Source organism: Mycena indigotica (genome assembly GCF_014461135.1).
Source record: "Mycena indigotica strain 171206Taipei chromosome Unknown Mind.scaff0007, whole genome shotgun sequence".
In the NCBI taxonomy this organism is placed as follows: Eukaryota; Fungi; Basidiomycota; class Agaricomycetes; order Agaricales; family Mycenaceae; genus Mycena; species Mycena indigotica.
In genome coordinates this window covers 2,741,506-2,757,632 of record NW_023503006.1, presented here as the reverse complement: position 1 = coordinate 2,757,632, position 16,127 = coordinate 2,741,506, and the positions used below count along the sequence as shown (strand labels likewise).

The following is a 16,127-nucleotide window of genomic DNA, read 5'->3' as shown; positions in this document are numbered from 1 at the left end:
CCCATTCATCTTCTTACCGCACTCTCATGCTTCGGACATGGAGAAATTCGCCACCTTAGAGCCTGTTCGATTGTATAACAACACAACAGGGCTACTCTCGCGGACACCGCAAAAACCGCAAACCCCCCCAGTTATTGGCCGACTGCCCTCCGATCTTCACCTACTCATTCTTTCCTACCTTCCTGTCCCAGACTTTCCGGCCTATGCTAGATGCAACCATGCGACTTCTGGTCTCAGCCGCTCTGAAAGCATCTGGGAGTCACGGTGGAAAGCACTAGGAGTTGAAGAGCATCAACTTGATTCCGTATTGGACTCGTTAGAGTCGCGTACTCGCAGCAAAGCGGCGGCATCGAGGGCTGCAGCACCGCCAACAATTACCGTCGATGACGAGTTTGGCGACTTCGCTTCCGGAGATGTTCTCTCTGGACCATCTGCCGACGAAATGGGCGACTTCGTTGGTTCATTCGGGCCTATCACGCCGGTTTCCGTCCGTCTACCCACACTCACCCCATCTCTCCCGACAAAGCCGACATTCAGAACCATGTTCATCCGCGCACACGGCCTGCTGAAACCGCTAACGACTGCGCTGGCTTCACCACCTCACGTGATCCTCACTGAATTATCATCCCTGCTGCCCGAACCCTCCCTTCGCCAGGAGTCACTCACGCTTCATCTCCTTTCACTCTTCCTTTCCCCGAAAATTAAGCCATTACGTAAATGGGAGTCTATGTACGCCGCTCTCCGATCCGCAATGGATCGTTTCGATGCCAATGCGCTTGCTGGATTCGATGCTGCCGATAGTCGTGGTGATGAAGAAGGTATGAGAGAAGCTGCCGAATCTAGCTGGCAAGTCTGGGATGGCACTGGGGAGTGGGAAATGGGCAAAGTGTGGGCTGAGAAGCGTGAAATATTCTACCAACAAGGACAGTGGAGACCACTCGACAATGTCACCAACGAAGGATATCTCAACTTTGACTCCATGCACGAGTTCATGGACTCCATTCTCGCTGCAGTAGTAGAGCACGGCTCACGTGCCGTTCGAGTTTTCCCTCCAGCATCTGGGACCCTGATCGCATTCTGTGACCGGATTGCGACCGAAGTCGTCGCGGAATATATCACCTCTCTCCTTACCCGTGCTCGAGAAATCTCAAACGCGACATTTCTCAAAGCAACAGCCGCCACGTTTCGCGAATCATGGCGGATGGCAGACGTGATTATGCAGGCAGCTGCAGAACGAGAAGACTCTAATGTACAGAGGACACGCGCGGAGGATGTGGTGTGAGTAGGCTTTCATCAATGCTGGTATCAACTCATCGTTGAGAAGCTTAATCCAGATATCGAATGTTCGAAATCAACATGGACGAGTATCTTGATGAGGAAGTCGAGTCCGTCAAGCAAGCCTTTGAAGTGACTTGCAAAAACTGGGATCGACAGATGGCCGAACAAGCGACTGCAGGAGCGTCTTCGACACGTTTCTTGTCATCGCACAATCCAGCTCAAGTCAAGCGGAATGTCCTTGCCTCATTCACATCTGCTCTGCTTGTGCCAGTCACGATTGTGCCCCGTGCCGTCGGTGGTGCCTTGATAACCGGCGGAACAGCTGCGGTACAGGGAATTGCCATGCTCAATCCACAGCGATGGGCGACCAGCAACGGCCCTGTTGGCAATGGCTATTCTCGCAATCTTGAGCTGGAAAAGGGCATGTTTGAAGCTGACGATGATGACGAGAAATCCAACAGGCAGTCGATACCTCGTTCTCTATGTGAGCATTCTTCATTGGTGGCTGGGCCTTCTTTGTTGAGCAATAATTAGCATCAACCTCTGCCTCGTCCTCCTCATCAAGGCTTGACCTGCCCTCATCCTCTTCATCAATACGGAGTTCTACATCTATTGCAACTTCTGGCGCCAGCACCCCTCTTCCTGGCGCTAGCAACAAGTTCGACTTGCTCTTGTCTCTGGATGTCGCACTTGAACTCATACATGCTGACCACGAGGCTCTGAAAAGAGTCGAAACATTTGCGGACTATCCGGGGCATTATGGACACCGTGTACGGGATACCATCGAGGAGCTCTTCATTTTGATGCTTCAAGCTTTGGGAGAGCGGCATATAACTGCTGGCTTTAGCATGTGGGTTCCTTTCATCACCTTGATTAGAATATCACTCAATATGTGTGTAGTGCTAACGAGCAAATGAACTCCTACAAGCCCGAGGAACATTCAGAGACCACGAGTGTCGCGCCGCTGTTGCAATTCTTCGAACTTGTCCATATCGGTGACACTATGCAATCCATGGTCCAAGTCTTTTTCGACAAAGAATTGGTCTATACTTTCGTTCAACGAGTAAAGTCTGCAACTGATACTTGACCAGGCACCGCACATCGATCGCACGGATTTTCTGAATCCTGTTGTCCGGGAGAAGAAGCGGTTCGAGAACGCACTCGATGATTCTGTGGCGACTGGGCTGAATGCGGGAACGCAAGTCTTGATGAACCAAGTCGAACACATCATCTTGACGCTTACACAACCTCGAGAGTACTATCCTCCTGACGACACACCGCTTGATTTGGGCTCAACCAAAGGGTGCACAGAAGCAATCAAGTGTCTCGATATGCACTGCAAACTGTTGAAAGGAAGCACAAGTAAAGAAGTGCTTGAGGTGTTTTATCAAGAAGTCGGCATTCGGCTGATTGCGTGAGCCACGGTCCTACTTATGTTGACGTCCACTAAATGTCTGCCACAGCATCTTGCAAAAGCATATCAAGCGCCAAATTATTTCTCTTGCGGGTGGCTTCCACCTGATCGCTGACTTGAACACGTACCATACCTTCATTTCTTCGTTGAAGGTCCCCTCGATCACTGCGGATTTCTCGCACCTGAAGATGCTGGGCCATGTCTACGTGGTGGACGACGCAAAGGATCTAGCGCAGATTGTGCGAGATGTGTCACGATATGGTGGGGCATATCGGCCCGAGGTATGCATCATTTAATTTGATTGCATCAATCAAGGTGATAAGATAATCTTAATCAGGATATCTACGAATTCATCCAACGGCGCTCGGACTGGAAAAAGATCGAGAAAACGGTGGACAAGACAATGTATAATCTAAGCTTCAAAGAGGACTGTATTATCTCTTGAATGTAACGACTAATACCGCGCTTGTTCGGTCAATTTGAAGTGGTGACCACGTGACAGGAAGGTGTCGTTGGGAGTCCGTGAGGTGGAGAATGTTTCCGGATATAATTTACAGTCCAAAGATGCTCTGATTGAATACAAGTGCTAGATGGCTAGCATTTTGTACCCCAGGAGACACCCTGTCTGTCCGCCAATACCGGGAACAGTGTCGAGTTCGGAGTATGAACTCGGTTTTAAATTGTTTTCGGTCAACGAAGTGGGTTGGGAAGATCTTGGGGTGGAGAGTTGGCGAGTTGAGGCGGAGATGTGTCGGCGTCTTTTTAATGTGCTTGCCAGGATTGAAATTTACAGAATGCAAGTCCAAATATAACCAATGGTAGTGCTTTCTTCCAAACCGGCCAGCTGCACATCTATTCGTATATGGATGGATCATGGGTTGCATACATAGTCTTCGGGACTGCTCGCGCAGAGGTCCAGCCAGCCTCATAGTCTCGACAATTCCCCATTGCCCGCCACTGACCCTTCGCATGTCTGATCCAGGTTTGCAATGCTTGGTCACCGTCAGGAAGCGTCACCTGCTGCAAATTGGGCAGCAACCTCCACATTTCCTCGATCTTGGCGGGGCTTACACGGCGCAATCCTTCTTCAACTACTAACGCGAAGCTGGGAGTCGCTGGTTCCTCCAGCGCGCGGAGGGGGAACTGAAACGAATCGTAGAGCGAAGCCGGGAAAGGGTGGATGCACAGTGTGGTCAGGTGAGGGAGCTTGCTTAGGTGCCTTCCTGTCATCGTCGCGAAAAAGGCCTGTGAAACTAGATCAATGAACGGAACAATTGAAATGAAGATAGGCAAACTTTCGATGGCTGCGGCTGGAAGTCATCTATTCCACCCTCACCATCGACTTGGTAGAGGATTTCCAGCCGTTCCAATCGCGGCAACGCTTCAGAGGCACGTGTAGCAACCAATTCGTCCCAGGAAACCAGTGTCAGGGCCAGCGACCTGACATGATGACGATATTGTTGGAGTTCGTCAATCAGACGAGTGGCGAGATGGGTATGCCAAATGGCACCCTGGACAGCGACATGTTGGAGCCCTGCCGTGACTCTTATTAGAGCGTTGATGATCGCGAGTGGCGCCGTCACAGAGTGGAGGCACGGGAACCGCAACTTAGTGTCCCAGAAATCGAGTTCTGGGCAAGAAGGCCGTGTTGGACTGTAGCAGAAAGTGTCAATGACTGTCAACGTGCATAGATTTTCCGAGGGGATTTCGCGCAGTATATTGGCGTAGTCCTGTGTTGGAAGCATGAGCGAGGGGAAACTGAAAGCTAGTACGATGTTAGTTGGAGAGCATATCATCGGAAAGCTGTGGGGTGCTGGAAATGTTGCGATCCCGAGGTGGTCAATTGCAAGACGAGTAACGGTGGGGAAAAGATGGATGAAATAGGGACTGTAAGTTGGGACTCTTTGTCGACGAGGCCGTAGATGTACAAGTGTAAGTACTTCTAGTGACGGTGGACACGAGAGGCGTGGAGGGGGATCGGGAATGACACACTGTCGGATTGTCAAGTCGCGAAGGTGAGGAAGGGAGTCGAGCAATGCGTAGAAGTTGGCTGGAATGGCTAGGCCACACAGTACTAATTGGAAGAGGCTGTAATGGAAACGGCTGATTTTGCTCAAGACGTCCTGGTGGAAATCTGGGAGATTTTAACACAGTACAAATGCTAATTTCGCATCATACCAAAGTCAAATTCTGACCCGTCGGGCTCTGGGTCTGAACTCAAGTCTTTACGCAGTGCTGGGGTGAATTTGAGGCTCAACGAGCGCACAAAGCGCTCCCTGTCAGGATATTTCTGCCAGAAAGTGTGCAGATGTTCTTCTGCTCGGCGATGACTTCGCCATACAAGATGGCGGAGGAGAGCACTTGCGCTTGCTGCATGAAGAAGACGAGATGTGATTGAGACAACGGAGAGAGTCTGAGAATCGACATAACCGAAGATGAGGGCCCGAATTTCATTGGGGAGTTGGAGCATGATGATCCTTGTCAAGTCCGTCGGCATCTTATTGCACCCGTGCACCTCGTAATGCTGCTGATTCATCAGTCACGATCAGGTGATAGGTGGCCTCTCTTGAGCTGTCTGAATGATTACTCATTGTGTTGCCTGCGAGCTCCGAGGGCAAACCGTCTCTGTACTTTGTCAAAGTGCAGAAGTAGGAGTCAGGCTGTTGTAGTATCTGTTCAAGAGATTCTAAGAATTTATTGCGTCAGCCAAGGCGTCAGCTTTGTTTTTCTCTGCTATCTCCAACTTCAAGTTTGAAAGACAGCCCTGCCACGAGCTCAAGATACAACAACGGCGAAACCTGTACTTTTCGCGATCATTTCGCTTACATTTGTGGGTCGTCAACAACGATTGTACGAATCGGCCTGAAGTATGTCTTGATAAGAAAATGTTCAAGTTTTGTGCTATATCTTGACTGCAACGACTAATACGGCGCTCGTTCCGTCAAGGCAACCTCTTTGTCAATTGGGTTGAAAGTGGTGACCACGTTGTGCAGGAAGGTGTCGCCACTAGAGAGCCCGTGAGGTCTCTGGGAAATGATTTTGGATAGAGCTTACAGGATAAAGATGCTCTGTTCAAATGCAAGCGCTGGATGACTGGCATTTTGTACTCCCAGGAGACACACGATGTCCCCCTGTTTGTCCGCCAAAACCGGGAATAAAAGGTCCTTCTGGTCCATGGTGAAATTCTTCCTGCCTATGGTGACAGAAAACTCTGGAACCGTTGCGTTACAGTCTGCTGTCCAAAGACTAAGTCCAGTTGCAGCAGCCGTGAGAGTTGCAGGGGGGTTGAACTTGGACGCGTAGCCAGCAGCGACGGGCTCGGGTACTACAACGAGCTGGGTGCCACTATCAATAATCGTAGGACCTGGCGTTGAGCTTCCGTTGGCGGCTGCTGGTATCGACTCGCTACCGGGGAAGTTGTACGAGTCAATTGTCACTGCATACCAGAGAAACTCGGCCGAAGTATTGGATGAAAGAGCGACAGTTTGGATGGGAACCGTAGTTGACGTGTGAGGCAACATTGCTACTGGAACGTCGCCGCCAAATGCGATATAACCGAGGTTTGGATCCAAAGTCGAGTTTAGCTCGTTGGCAACGCTGCCACGGTTGAGCGCTAAAGAGAAGTCTGAAAAAGTTATTTTTCGGGAGGATATCCTGGACTAAATGGGCTCACAGGGACGGTTGACTTTATTCTGTTTGTATGCACTGAGAAAGAAAGAATCGTAGGGATTACGGGTACTGCTTGAAGCTTTCGTTGGATCGCTGACATTGAACAAATGGGTATCATCAGGAAAGGCCAGGCCCTTGGAACAGTGAGCAAACTAAGGACATCATAAAACCTTCCACACCAGTATTCCCGATCTCTCGCCATTCCCTTCGAGGAACGCAATATCGGGTACGGCCACAACCTGTTTCTTGACCTCGATGCCAGCGATAGTAACGGTGTCGAGACCCATTGGCCCCGCTACAAATTCACCAGTTCCATATGTGTTGTTGAAGCTTACATTGTCGAGGAGCTGGAACGTTTTGGAGGCAGTGGGGTCAAATCCAGCGCTCCCCAGAGCGCAAGTAGATTGTGGGACCGTGTTTCCAGTTGCATTAACGCAGGTGAAGTTGATGTTGGGAATATATAGATCCGCACTGTGGAAAAGAGTGAGATTTGGCTGTACGAGTTTCCGATATTCGAGAGAGCACATACCTTCCAGTATCAACTAGGAGCCTGAAGTTCTGTCCTCCGACGGTTACGTTCACAAGGTATTCGGAGTCGGTATTCGCGCCAGCCAACGAAGTGATTCCGTTGCTACCCAACGCATTGGCCTTGTCCCTTCGACGAGATGCTCTGCCAGATATTGGTGCGGAAAAACTCGAAGGAGTGTAAGCAGCATCGGTGAACGCTGTAAATATTAGAGGAAGTAGAGCGAGTGAGGTAAAGGGCATGTTTGGATGGTCATCTCTCTTTGTTAAAGAAAGTTATATACCAGTTCAGAGTGCTGCGCAATGCGCGTCGTCTCAGGTCGTCTCGACCAGCGATGCGATTGAGGCTGTTGAATGTGAGGGACCAGGGTAGCAAAAAACACCCTGGGCCCGGTATTTTCTTCGTTTTCCTCGGGGGGCATTACATCGTGTCGAGCATTCCTACACAATTGAAAGGCGAGCGTTTGTGTGAGACTGAAGCATGGAAGAGTAAGTCAATCAGTGAAGTTACGTCATCAACTCGTCTCAATCGCAGCAACCATGTCTCTCGTGCGTTTCAGTCTCTCTGCCCTCTGACGTCGTCCATATGTCAGTAGATTCACGCTCTGGTCGCCCGTGGCTCCACTATTCTTGCTGAGCATCAGGCTGGCAAGCGCAACTTCTCTCAAGGTCAATTGTTTTGGTGAAAGAAACCTGCGAAAGCGACTGACGCGATTTGCCCAGCAACGGAGAAGATCCTGTCCAAGATCCCCCCGAACGACAGCAAGCTGACCTATGTCTGGGAGGAATACTTGTTCCACTATATCAAGGAGGGCGGGTTGACGTATTTGGTCATGGCGGACGATTCGGCAGGACGGTGAGTGGTCATGCAATCAGTGCTGGATTCAAAATTGAGCCATGTTATCAGACGGATGCCTTTCGCATTTCTTGCCGACCTTCAGCGAAAGGTAGTATCGTCATAAGCAGCATTAAATCCGCTTTCTGACCTAGACCTAGTTCCTCGGTGCCCCCTCCTCTTCCGGGTCCTCCGAATTGCCCGCGCACGGTTTGCAAGGCTCCTTTGGGCCTACGATTGCCGCGTTAATGAATACATACAACACTGCACCACCAGAAGATGCCCTCGCCCAAGCCCAGAACCAGCTTAACCAAGTCAAGGACATCATGGTGCAGAATGTTGAACAAATCCTTAGCCGTGGCGAACGTATTGAGCTTTTGGTCGACAAAACTGATGTCATGGCTGGTCAAGCGACTGCTTTCCGTCGTGGCGCTCGCACTGTTCGTCGCCAAATGTGGTGGCGGAATTCCAAGATCACTGCATTGTGCTTCTTAGTGGGTCTGGTACGTGACCTCCGCCAGGATTACATAAGCTTTGCTGACTTGAATAGGTCTTTCTCTGGATCCTTGTTGCGCAATTCTGTGGCGCTGGTCTGAATCAATGCTCATCAAAAAGCAAGCCTGCAGACCTTGCCCCATAGATATTTGCTTACTTAATTTATCGAGACACACACGGTATGGCTCCCTCTTCATTGTATCTTAGACACCTCTGTTATAAACCGGTTGCTGAACGATTTATTGGCTTGCAAGCGATCCGGCTAGTTCAACTCCCTCCGGATCGGCCTCGAGGTCTTTGCACTTCGCTCCCAGAAAGGATGTTTGCCTTTTAGAGGTGTGTGTCCCAGTACCCAGTTCGTAGGAACCCTTGCTCCGTGACACATCGTGGGCGTCGAACGCATCGATAACAATATAACGCACGTTGGCTTTCTTTCATGTGGCCCCATTATCCCGAAGATCACTAATTAGAGAAAGAAAAAACGCGGACTCTGTTGGCGTCAGTACCCTAATTTCCTTTTGCCAAGTTGCAGTTCACCCAGTTGGCCGCCGAGGAGAGCGCATTATGCCGCTTGTCCACCCACTGGAAACATCGTCCAGGGCAGATTCCACGGCCAGAAGCAGAGCGCGCGAATTCGCAACTTCAACCCAATCGGCGCCAACCTGCGCGAATTTCATTTCATAGTCCCCCACGAACAGTTAAAAATTTAGAGTTTCCAGCCGCACGCCGGTCGCGTGCACAAAACGAACCAGCTCGTCGCTAGCAATTCGTTGATTATTTCAACGCCGTCAACTAGCTGCAAAAACGCCACTATCGGTCTTGTTTGGGCTTTGCGCCAGTCGGATTAGAGCGGGGGGAAAATGAGACCTCGTGACCGCAGTTGGAGATTGCTCCGCCTCGGATCTACCGTGTCAATGAACATTGGCGCGATAACGTCCGAATCGAGCAAAGTTGTCCCTGGGGGCTGCCGTTGATGCGGGGCCGGGATTGAACTAAGTTTACTGGGCACTGGCATCTAGCACGCTTCTAATGGATCAGCCTGGGAGTATTGGCAGCCAAAGTTCGTTCGTTCGTTTGCTAGACTAGGTAGGTAGGTACCGGTAACACGGAGAGTACGGCGGAGGTTAAAATTACAACAAAGCGAAGCAGAGCAAAATAAAGATAGAATGAATACTGGGGGGAGATTCTAACGAGAACGGGTGTAGCGCCGGGGGGAAAAGAATGACGAGTTACTAGGCGTAGAGGGCGCTAGCTGCAGCCATTTGCATGGTGCTCATGGGAGGGGGAATGCGTTTATTAGGTTTGGCATGGTGCTGTGGTCGGGGATTGCCCGCGTGATCATAAGCAGCAATAACATCGCGTTCTGTTTGCTTGATGTGTTGGTCAAGCACGGTGAACGCATTGTTGTTGTTGCTATTGTTGGTAGTTGGATTTGCAGCAGACGGGGGATTCGCGTGGGCCTGCGCGCGAGGTTGTTGTGAGGCTGAAACTTGGCCTTGTAAATATGCCTGAGCGGAGGCAGCATGTACGACAGGCGGGGCTGGCACTCGGCCATCGCCATTCCCAGAAGAAAAAGACCCAGAAGCAGGAGACGGCAGTCGCAAACCAGAGACAGTCGGGGCAGTCAGTCGAGAGGGCGAAGGAGGTAGCATCATAGGTGGGTGAGGAGCAATTCGAGCAGCCGCTTTCTCAGCTCTACGTCGTTCTTTGTCTGTCAGAGTTCGACTGGAGTCTGTTGACGAACTACCGCTGGATGATCTATACAGCGGTGGCTTTGCTGACTCTGCAGGCATCGAAGTTGTGGCTGAGGGGCTCCCATATACCATAGGGGGGTGCGTGCGAGATTTGGTGACTGTGGGACGCTCGCGACTTAGACCACTCGCGTAGAGCATTGGAGGGTGAATCTCCTTGACTTTGCTGGAGCTCGCAGCAGGATAGGGTGGGGTACGTGACGAATCTTTAGCCTTGCCAGAAGAAGCGCGTTCTGGCTCCGCAGTGGGTGGTGATATGGGCAACGGGTTTTCATGGGAGATCGGAGCACCTGAAACTCGTTGAGAGGAGCTTGGAGCGTGCTTGAATTCACGAGAAAGTGGCGAGGGTGATGATGGAGCATGCATTGTCGGCATATTCGGAAGTGACGATGAGACTACTGGGTCGCTTAACAAGTCTTGTAATCGTCCACGCAGAACCTGGGCATGAGGATTGCTCGTTGGGATGTTGATCGACATTGACATGCCTTCGGGTGGACTGGGGTGAGAAGTGCTGACAGTGGTCGGGGATGATCGCAACGGAGACGACGCTCGAGACAATGACCGGCTTCGAGGACGAGAACGTGACCGTGAATGTGACCGCGAACGACGGTGATGTTCTTGAAAGCTAAGAGAAATGCCGCTGTGAAATGAAGAAGTCCCAAAACGCGCCATATTGACTGCGGCAGCTCGTGCTTGGGCGCCAGGCGAGAAGAGGAGAAACGGCATACAGTCGCACGAATGCGGGCAACCAGCGGCGCCACACAGTTTGGGGACTGCATTGTCGTCTGGAGGAGGCATCGGATCTTGACCATCTGGTAATTTCGTCTTCATAACGTTCTCCCAGGGCGTAAGAAATGGAGCAGACGGGTCTGCTGCGATCTGCGGCCAATTGGCCTGCGACACATCCGGAGGGTAGTCGGGAATGTCAGCAGGGCTGTCACCTTCAGGAGAAGAGAACTCATTCTCCTGGCGCAGTCGATGTAGCTCTTCATTGAGTAAAACGAGTTGGTTCTGAGAGGTCTCGTTCTGAAGGGAAAGAATTGGGTTAGCGGGTTCAGGAAGCCGTAGAAGAATGTAACTTGCCTGCCTATGAGCAGTTGAGTGGTCAAGACAGATGATATGGAAGAAATACGCACTCAGTCATCAACACCAGTTGACCTTCCACATTTGTGAGCTGCTCGTGAATCCTGTTATATTCAGCAGAGATCCCATCACGCTCTGAAGACACAGTCTGGAGGTTCTGCTCAATTCGGCGCTTCTCAATCTTGAGCGCCTCAAAAGATGCTTTCAGTCGATCGATATCTTGGGTAAGCGCCTCGTTGGTGTGGGCTAGACCAGCAACATGAGCGCGTTGGTCGTTCAAGAGCTTTCTCACATGCGCGATGTAATTAAGCATGTTGACAGAAGCACGCAAATCAGCATACTAACACGTATCAACATCGGAATGTCGGTCCGGACTTGGAGCCACTCACCATTGTCTTGGGCACCCCGGCCAAGAAGGCTTTGGAGCTACTGGTGAGCTCATTGGTTTGCTCCTCGGTGGCGCCATAGGATGCTATATGCACAATACGCTCTTGCAAATATCGCGCTTGTTCGTCAGGACTTGAATGCGACGCGGTTGGAGGTGACGCTGAAGGCCGGCGAAGACTGTCGAGGTCGACATGGAGCTTGGTAACGTGGCGGGCTTGGAAAGGTAGTCGACATAGGGGGGCAAGTCGGCCGTTCCACCTGGTTCAAGCAACTGAAAGAGCCATTAACAAGAACTGAAAGAGGATGAAAGGGGGTAGACTAACGAGGCGCAGAATACATGGCCACACGGGATTGAACATGGCACCTTGTGGTTCTCCGCAAATGGTTCGAGACAGACATCACAAGAGCTCCCCGAGCCAAGGCTGAGCATTGAGCGCAAATACGCGTGGCGAGACGCTGAGGGGGTAAGAGAAAGAGGCGGGAGACGGGGGTATAGGGCCTAATCACGAAGAAGGCCAGGATAAGAACGGAATATATCGCGTTGGGAATACGACACGTGCCAACGGTCGTGTCGAAGGTGAGAGGAGGACAATGAAAGGGCCCAAATGCACGGGAACATCAGAAATAGTAGTGTTATAACTTACGGCCACATGAGGCAGGTAGCCGAGCGGAAGCAAGCAGGCAGCGAACTAACCCAGACTTCTTTCATCAGCTGTCACAACGACTTGGCCCAAGAGAGAGTCCTCTGGTAGTCTCTGCTCCGGCGCTCTTTCTCGTGGTAGTGGCGATCTTCGTTGCGCAATGCTAGCAAGAGAATATTTTGCAGAATATTGGTGCTTGTTAGGGTTTGTTGGCTTGAAACACCGAGTGTGACAGAGCCGTGTCACGGCAAACTACGGGGAGTCCGGCTCGGAGTGACACCTCGTGTCCCATGCATGTTTTCGGGGGGAGTAAGGGAAACGAATACTTGTCAGAGCAAAGTCTCAGGAAGATACAGTCTGGACGCGCACACAGACAGTCCGTGAGAGGTTGAATTTTCGATTTTCTCGAAGCTATAACGGTCGCCCCTTCATCTGAGACGGAGATGAGACTCTAGTTTAAAAGACTACTAATGACGCGTCTATGGATATTGTAGGAAACGTACTCCAAGGTCCGTTGAAGAGCTCCAAGGGTGAGCGCATCGATGAGCTCAAATCGCGGTCGAAAAAAGAAATTTCAACAAATTCCAAATCTCAGGTACTCCAATGCAGCACCGCTGAGCTACCCGGAATTGAACAGGTCCACGGTGTTTCCTTCCCCCGAGAAACGAGGAAGCCTTTCTCACTGCCGGCCAAAAACGAATCTGGCAGCTCTAAATCTGCAACCTCTTCTTCCGCATTGTGACCCAACAACGCCTCTGGAACAGTAGTGAAACTGAACGTGCCCCGCGAGAGGGTGGCGGCGACTTCGGCGGTCGTAGTTTTGGGGCGATAAAAGAACTAGAACAAAAATACTGAGATACGCCAAATCACATTAAGTTGCACCTACTTGCACTCGCGAACCAGAGGGGGGAGACGAATTTGACTGTAGCGCTATCGTGCCTCGCGAAGGGTCGCCCGATAAGATACTGAACATCTGTTTTGGCTTATAACAGCAATAGTTAAGCTTTGCCTTTCGACACGAGAAAAAGAGCTTACTTCGTGGTCATGGATGCTGGCGAGACAAAATTCTTCGTAATCTGGGGTCTGTAGGTTGATTCCCTTTTGTTTAATGGCAGAAAGCAGGAGCTGTGTAGGAGTTTTGTTGTCGAGTAAAATGACAAGGTTTCCTTCCGACCTTTTACACTGTCAACAGTATTTTTGGTGTGGGAGAGATGGAACACACTGAGATACGATCATGGGCTCGGCCAGAGGTTCCATTCCATGGAATCGCAGTCCACAGCTGGCTTCTTGCTTCAAAGCAAGGCCGACCGCACCTGAATCGCAAATCTCGTCGTTCAGAAACAGAGTTACTGATCGGCCGGTAACAAAAGGTGTCGAAGCAGCGAAAAGCCCAAGCTAACGAGGAGTCAGCCTTGTGTAGACTGTGTGGACTCGGTGCAACAACCTTGTGTGAACCTGAGAATTGAGAAAGAGAGTTAGAGAGTCCTTCTGGGGCGCCATCCGTGAGATATATTATCGATTTGACGTCTTCTGGGCTTCACGAATGAACTCGGAAAATTAAACTTAGCCAATAAAGAACGCACTTCACACCACGGAGTTCAGGCGGCGGCTCGCTACCCACGATACTCTGATCCCAGACACTGTTCCAATCCACCTCGTCCGACATTCCGATATGTTCACCAAGAGAATCGCGTTGGGGGACTTCTCGACGCCTGAATGAATGGTATCGCCCAACTTGGGCGACTTCACGGCCTGGAATCTGTGAGCGGAACGGTGTACATGTTTTCGAGTCGAAAAATGCGAATGAGCAGCTGAAAATGTTCCTGGAATGGTGATGCGGGAGGGGGGCGGACAAACAACCAAGAGTCCGTGGTGAAAATGTAGTCAACTGGCGGACAAGTTTTGCAAGGTCGTCTGGAGGGAGATTAAGGGACAGAGAAAATAGTAGTGTTTGATCTCTGTTTTTTAAACGCGAAATGTAGGACGCGAGACGCGCCGGAGAGGATGTGAGGAAAGTGCTGAGTTGCATAAGCACGTGCTCCAAAACTTGGCATCGACTCTCGAGGCTGGTTGGCAATAATGTGTTCGCCTCCGAGTCTTCCTTCTCCTCTCCCCTCCTCGAAGGCTTGGCAGAAAATATCTAGGCACCGAAATGGCTTGGACTCCTAACTCCCCTCATATAACTGCTCGTCCGGAAGTTGTTCCCCTATGGCTGTTCATCGCGGTCGACGATTTGGGTTCTACGTGGTTGGTGTTACGGTGAGTATTCCTATCCAGCTTTCCCCCACCGGAATTGAACCCTGGTAGTTCATTCTGTTCTTGTCATATTGTAACCCCATCCCATGGCAAAAACTCGGTCATTTCCGCCATCCTCTGCAAGCATCGCTGCATTCATATTCCTCGAAACGTCCAAGCAAACACAGTCCGGCTTATGAGGACCTGGAGGTGTACAAATGGCCCGAGCCTAATACAGCAACTTTCCCGGATCAAATGGTCGGCGCAGAAGAATTCGACGATGCACTCGACAACACCATAACCAACCCTGCAATGCCCCCAGAGTCTTCCGACGCACCATTCAGACATGTCACGAGTGGAAACACCGTTAAGCTAACATCTGATCTCCGTCTTAAAGACAAGTTGGCTGCTGTCGACGAACTGCTGCAGTCTAAGGGAGGCCCTCCCATAGGACACAATCGTAACGCCCTTCGCGAGTTAACACACTGCATATATGAGGAGAAATGTGTCCACAAACCACAGCGTATGTTTTCCCAAGGTCCGCGAAGTACTCTGACCATTCTCCCAGTTGTGATCGTTGTCTCTGACGTCTACTACAAAGCCTACCTCCTCAAACCTTCGGGCCTGCCCTCTCCTCCACACACCGTTCTTGCCGCTTTCGACCGTCTCAATGTTTCGTACGTCTTCAGTCCCAAAGACATCGGCTGGGCCCGAAACGTACATATGGCTTTCCCGGATCAAGTAAAACTTGTACTCTTTGACCGTTCCGACCTACGCTCCTGCCTGGATGTTACCAGCAGTTGTGTGCGGACTGTCCAGAATCCCACCGGCATTCCCGCTTTCAAAATGTTCACCTGGGAAAATGAGGCGACGGAAGAAGCGGTGTCGCCCTTCGGGTACCCTTGGACACTCACCGCTCGACAAGCGTACGCTGGTGAATCCTTCGTTGGATTCAGCATACCTGACTCTTGTCGAAAAGAGGTCCCATATGTTCCTCCTGCCGATAGGTTTGATCGCGTCTGGATTTTGGCAACCGTCGAGACATTCTTCTGGAAAACTCATAATGTCTTCCCTCCTGAATATTTTGAGAAATTGGGAGATGAAACTAAAGTGCGGTTTTTTACTCAGCTGCATCCGACGGAAGGACGCCTCAAGGACTACCCCCAATTATCTGACACTCACACTGTCCCAAAAAATCTCGTCGATGTCGGCCAGCAGACGCATCTTGACTCCGTTGACGAAGGAGAAAACGACTTTGAGGCGAGGGCATTAGAGTACATGAGCAAGTCGCGACTGCTTCTTGGACTGTGGGATCCGCGCTTGTGAGTCTACAATTGCTCCTGACCTTGTACACAGCTCAGAACCGTATAGCGAATTGACTGTGCTCCAAGCGCTATGCGTCGGCGTGCCCTTCTTGAACCCCATACACCAGGTATATATCCGATTGGCTTCAAAATTCGCTGTGCTGTCGGCTAATCCTTTTTTAGTGGGATGCCAGCAATGCCACGAATCGAGAACTATGGGTAACGCAAAACCCAGAGCTCAATGTCCTTGACCCGCCTTATGTATACCACGTTTTCCCCCACGACTACGCAGCCTTCAAGAAGGCAATCTTGGACGCAATGGAGACACCAATAGCAAGCTACATCCCTCCCCATCTAACAGAAGCTGCCCTGACCAAACGTCTCTCTGAACTTTTGGAACGAGATTGGAAGGCAGAGGCAGAGAAGGTTGCGACGACCGAAGCCAGCCAAGACTTCTTATTTTAATCTTCTGGATACTCCTATGTTCAGTGTCCTTCGTGTACCTAACTG

At 50.8% G+C, this 16,127-nt stretch overlaps 6 protein-coding genes across 6 annotated transcripts; 2 read left to right on the top strand and 4 right to left on the bottom strand.

The window, feature by feature from the left end:
* Positions 1 to 3,544: 3,544 nt before the first annotated feature.
* On the bottom strand, positions 3,545 to 5,174 carry MIND_00865100 (uncharacterized protein; the record flags this gene model as incomplete). Its single annotated transcript, XM_037365311.1, has 3 exons — positions 4,871 to 5,174; positions 3,988 to 4,826; positions 3,545 to 3,937 (listed from the first exon to the last, which is right to left on the bottom strand). Exons 1-3 carry the CDS (start codon positions 5,160 to 5,162, stop codon positions 3,545 to 3,547), a joined length of 1,524 nt encoding a protein of 507 aa, XP_037218553.1. The 5' UTR covers positions 5,163 to 5,174.
* Positions 5,175 to 5,613: 439 nt separating this feature from the next.
* MIND_00865000 (Acid protease) lies at positions 5,614 to 7,129 on the bottom strand (the record flags this gene model as incomplete). The annotated part of the gene is made up of 5 exons (XM_037365310.1): positions 5,614 to 5,698; positions 5,747 to 6,317; positions 6,366 to 6,495; positions 6,541 to 6,832; positions 6,891 to 7,129. The coding sequence occupies 5 exons, from the start codon at positions 7,127 to 7,129 to the stop codon at positions 5,614 to 5,616; spliced, it is 1,317 nt and encodes a 438-aa protein (XP_037218552.1).
* Positions 7,130 to 7,411: 282 nt separating this feature from the next.
* MIND_00864900 (Vesicle-associated membrane protein) lies at positions 7,412 to 8,361 on the top strand (the record flags this gene model as incomplete). Its single annotated transcript, XM_037365309.1, has 6 exons — positions 7,412 to 7,435; positions 7,483 to 7,555; positions 7,610 to 7,742; positions 7,794 to 7,833; positions 7,883 to 8,224; positions 8,272 to 8,361. Exons 1-6 carry the CDS (start codon positions 7,427 to 7,429, stop codon positions 8,359 to 8,361), a joined length of 687 nt encoding a protein of 228 aa, XP_037218551.1. The 5' UTR covers positions 7,412 to 7,426.
* Positions 8,362 to 9,448: 1,087 nt separating this feature from the next.
* MIND_00864800 (RING-type domain-containing protein) lies at positions 9,449 to 11,796 on the bottom strand (the record flags this gene model as incomplete). The annotated part of the gene is made up of 5 exons (XM_037365308.1): positions 9,449 to 11,054; positions 11,104 to 11,390; positions 11,440 to 11,479; positions 11,533 to 11,708; positions 11,761 to 11,796. The coding sequence occupies 5 exons, from the start codon at positions 11,794 to 11,796 to the stop codon at positions 9,449 to 9,451; spliced, it is 2,145 nt and encodes a 714-aa protein (XP_037218550.1).
* Positions 11,797 to 12,669: 873 nt separating this feature from the next.
* On the bottom strand, positions 12,670 to 14,101 carry MIND_00864700 (FIST domain-containing protein; the record flags this gene model as incomplete). The annotated part of the gene is made up of 6 exons (XM_037365307.1): positions 13,662 to 14,101; positions 13,523 to 13,613; positions 13,301 to 13,473; positions 13,114 to 13,252; positions 12,965 to 13,060; positions 12,670 to 12,915 (listed from the first exon to the last, which is right to left on the bottom strand). The coding sequence occupies exons 1-6, from the start codon at positions 13,742 to 13,744 to the stop codon at positions 12,670 to 12,672; spliced, it is 828 nt and encodes a 275-aa protein (XP_037218549.1). The 5' UTR covers positions 13,745 to 14,101.
* A 185-nt stretch (positions 14,102 to 14,286) lies between these two features.
* Positions 14,287 to 16,082, top strand: MIND_00864600 (uncharacterized protein; the record flags this gene model as incomplete). The annotated part of the gene is made up of 5 exons (XM_037365306.1): positions 14,287 to 14,337; positions 14,386 to 14,836; positions 14,882 to 15,635; positions 15,685 to 15,745; positions 15,801 to 16,082. The coding sequence occupies 5 exons, from the start codon at positions 14,287 to 14,289 to the stop codon at positions 16,080 to 16,082; spliced, it is 1,599 nt and encodes a 532-aa protein (XP_037218548.1).
* Between the last annotated feature and the right edge of the window lie 45 nt (positions 16,083 to 16,127).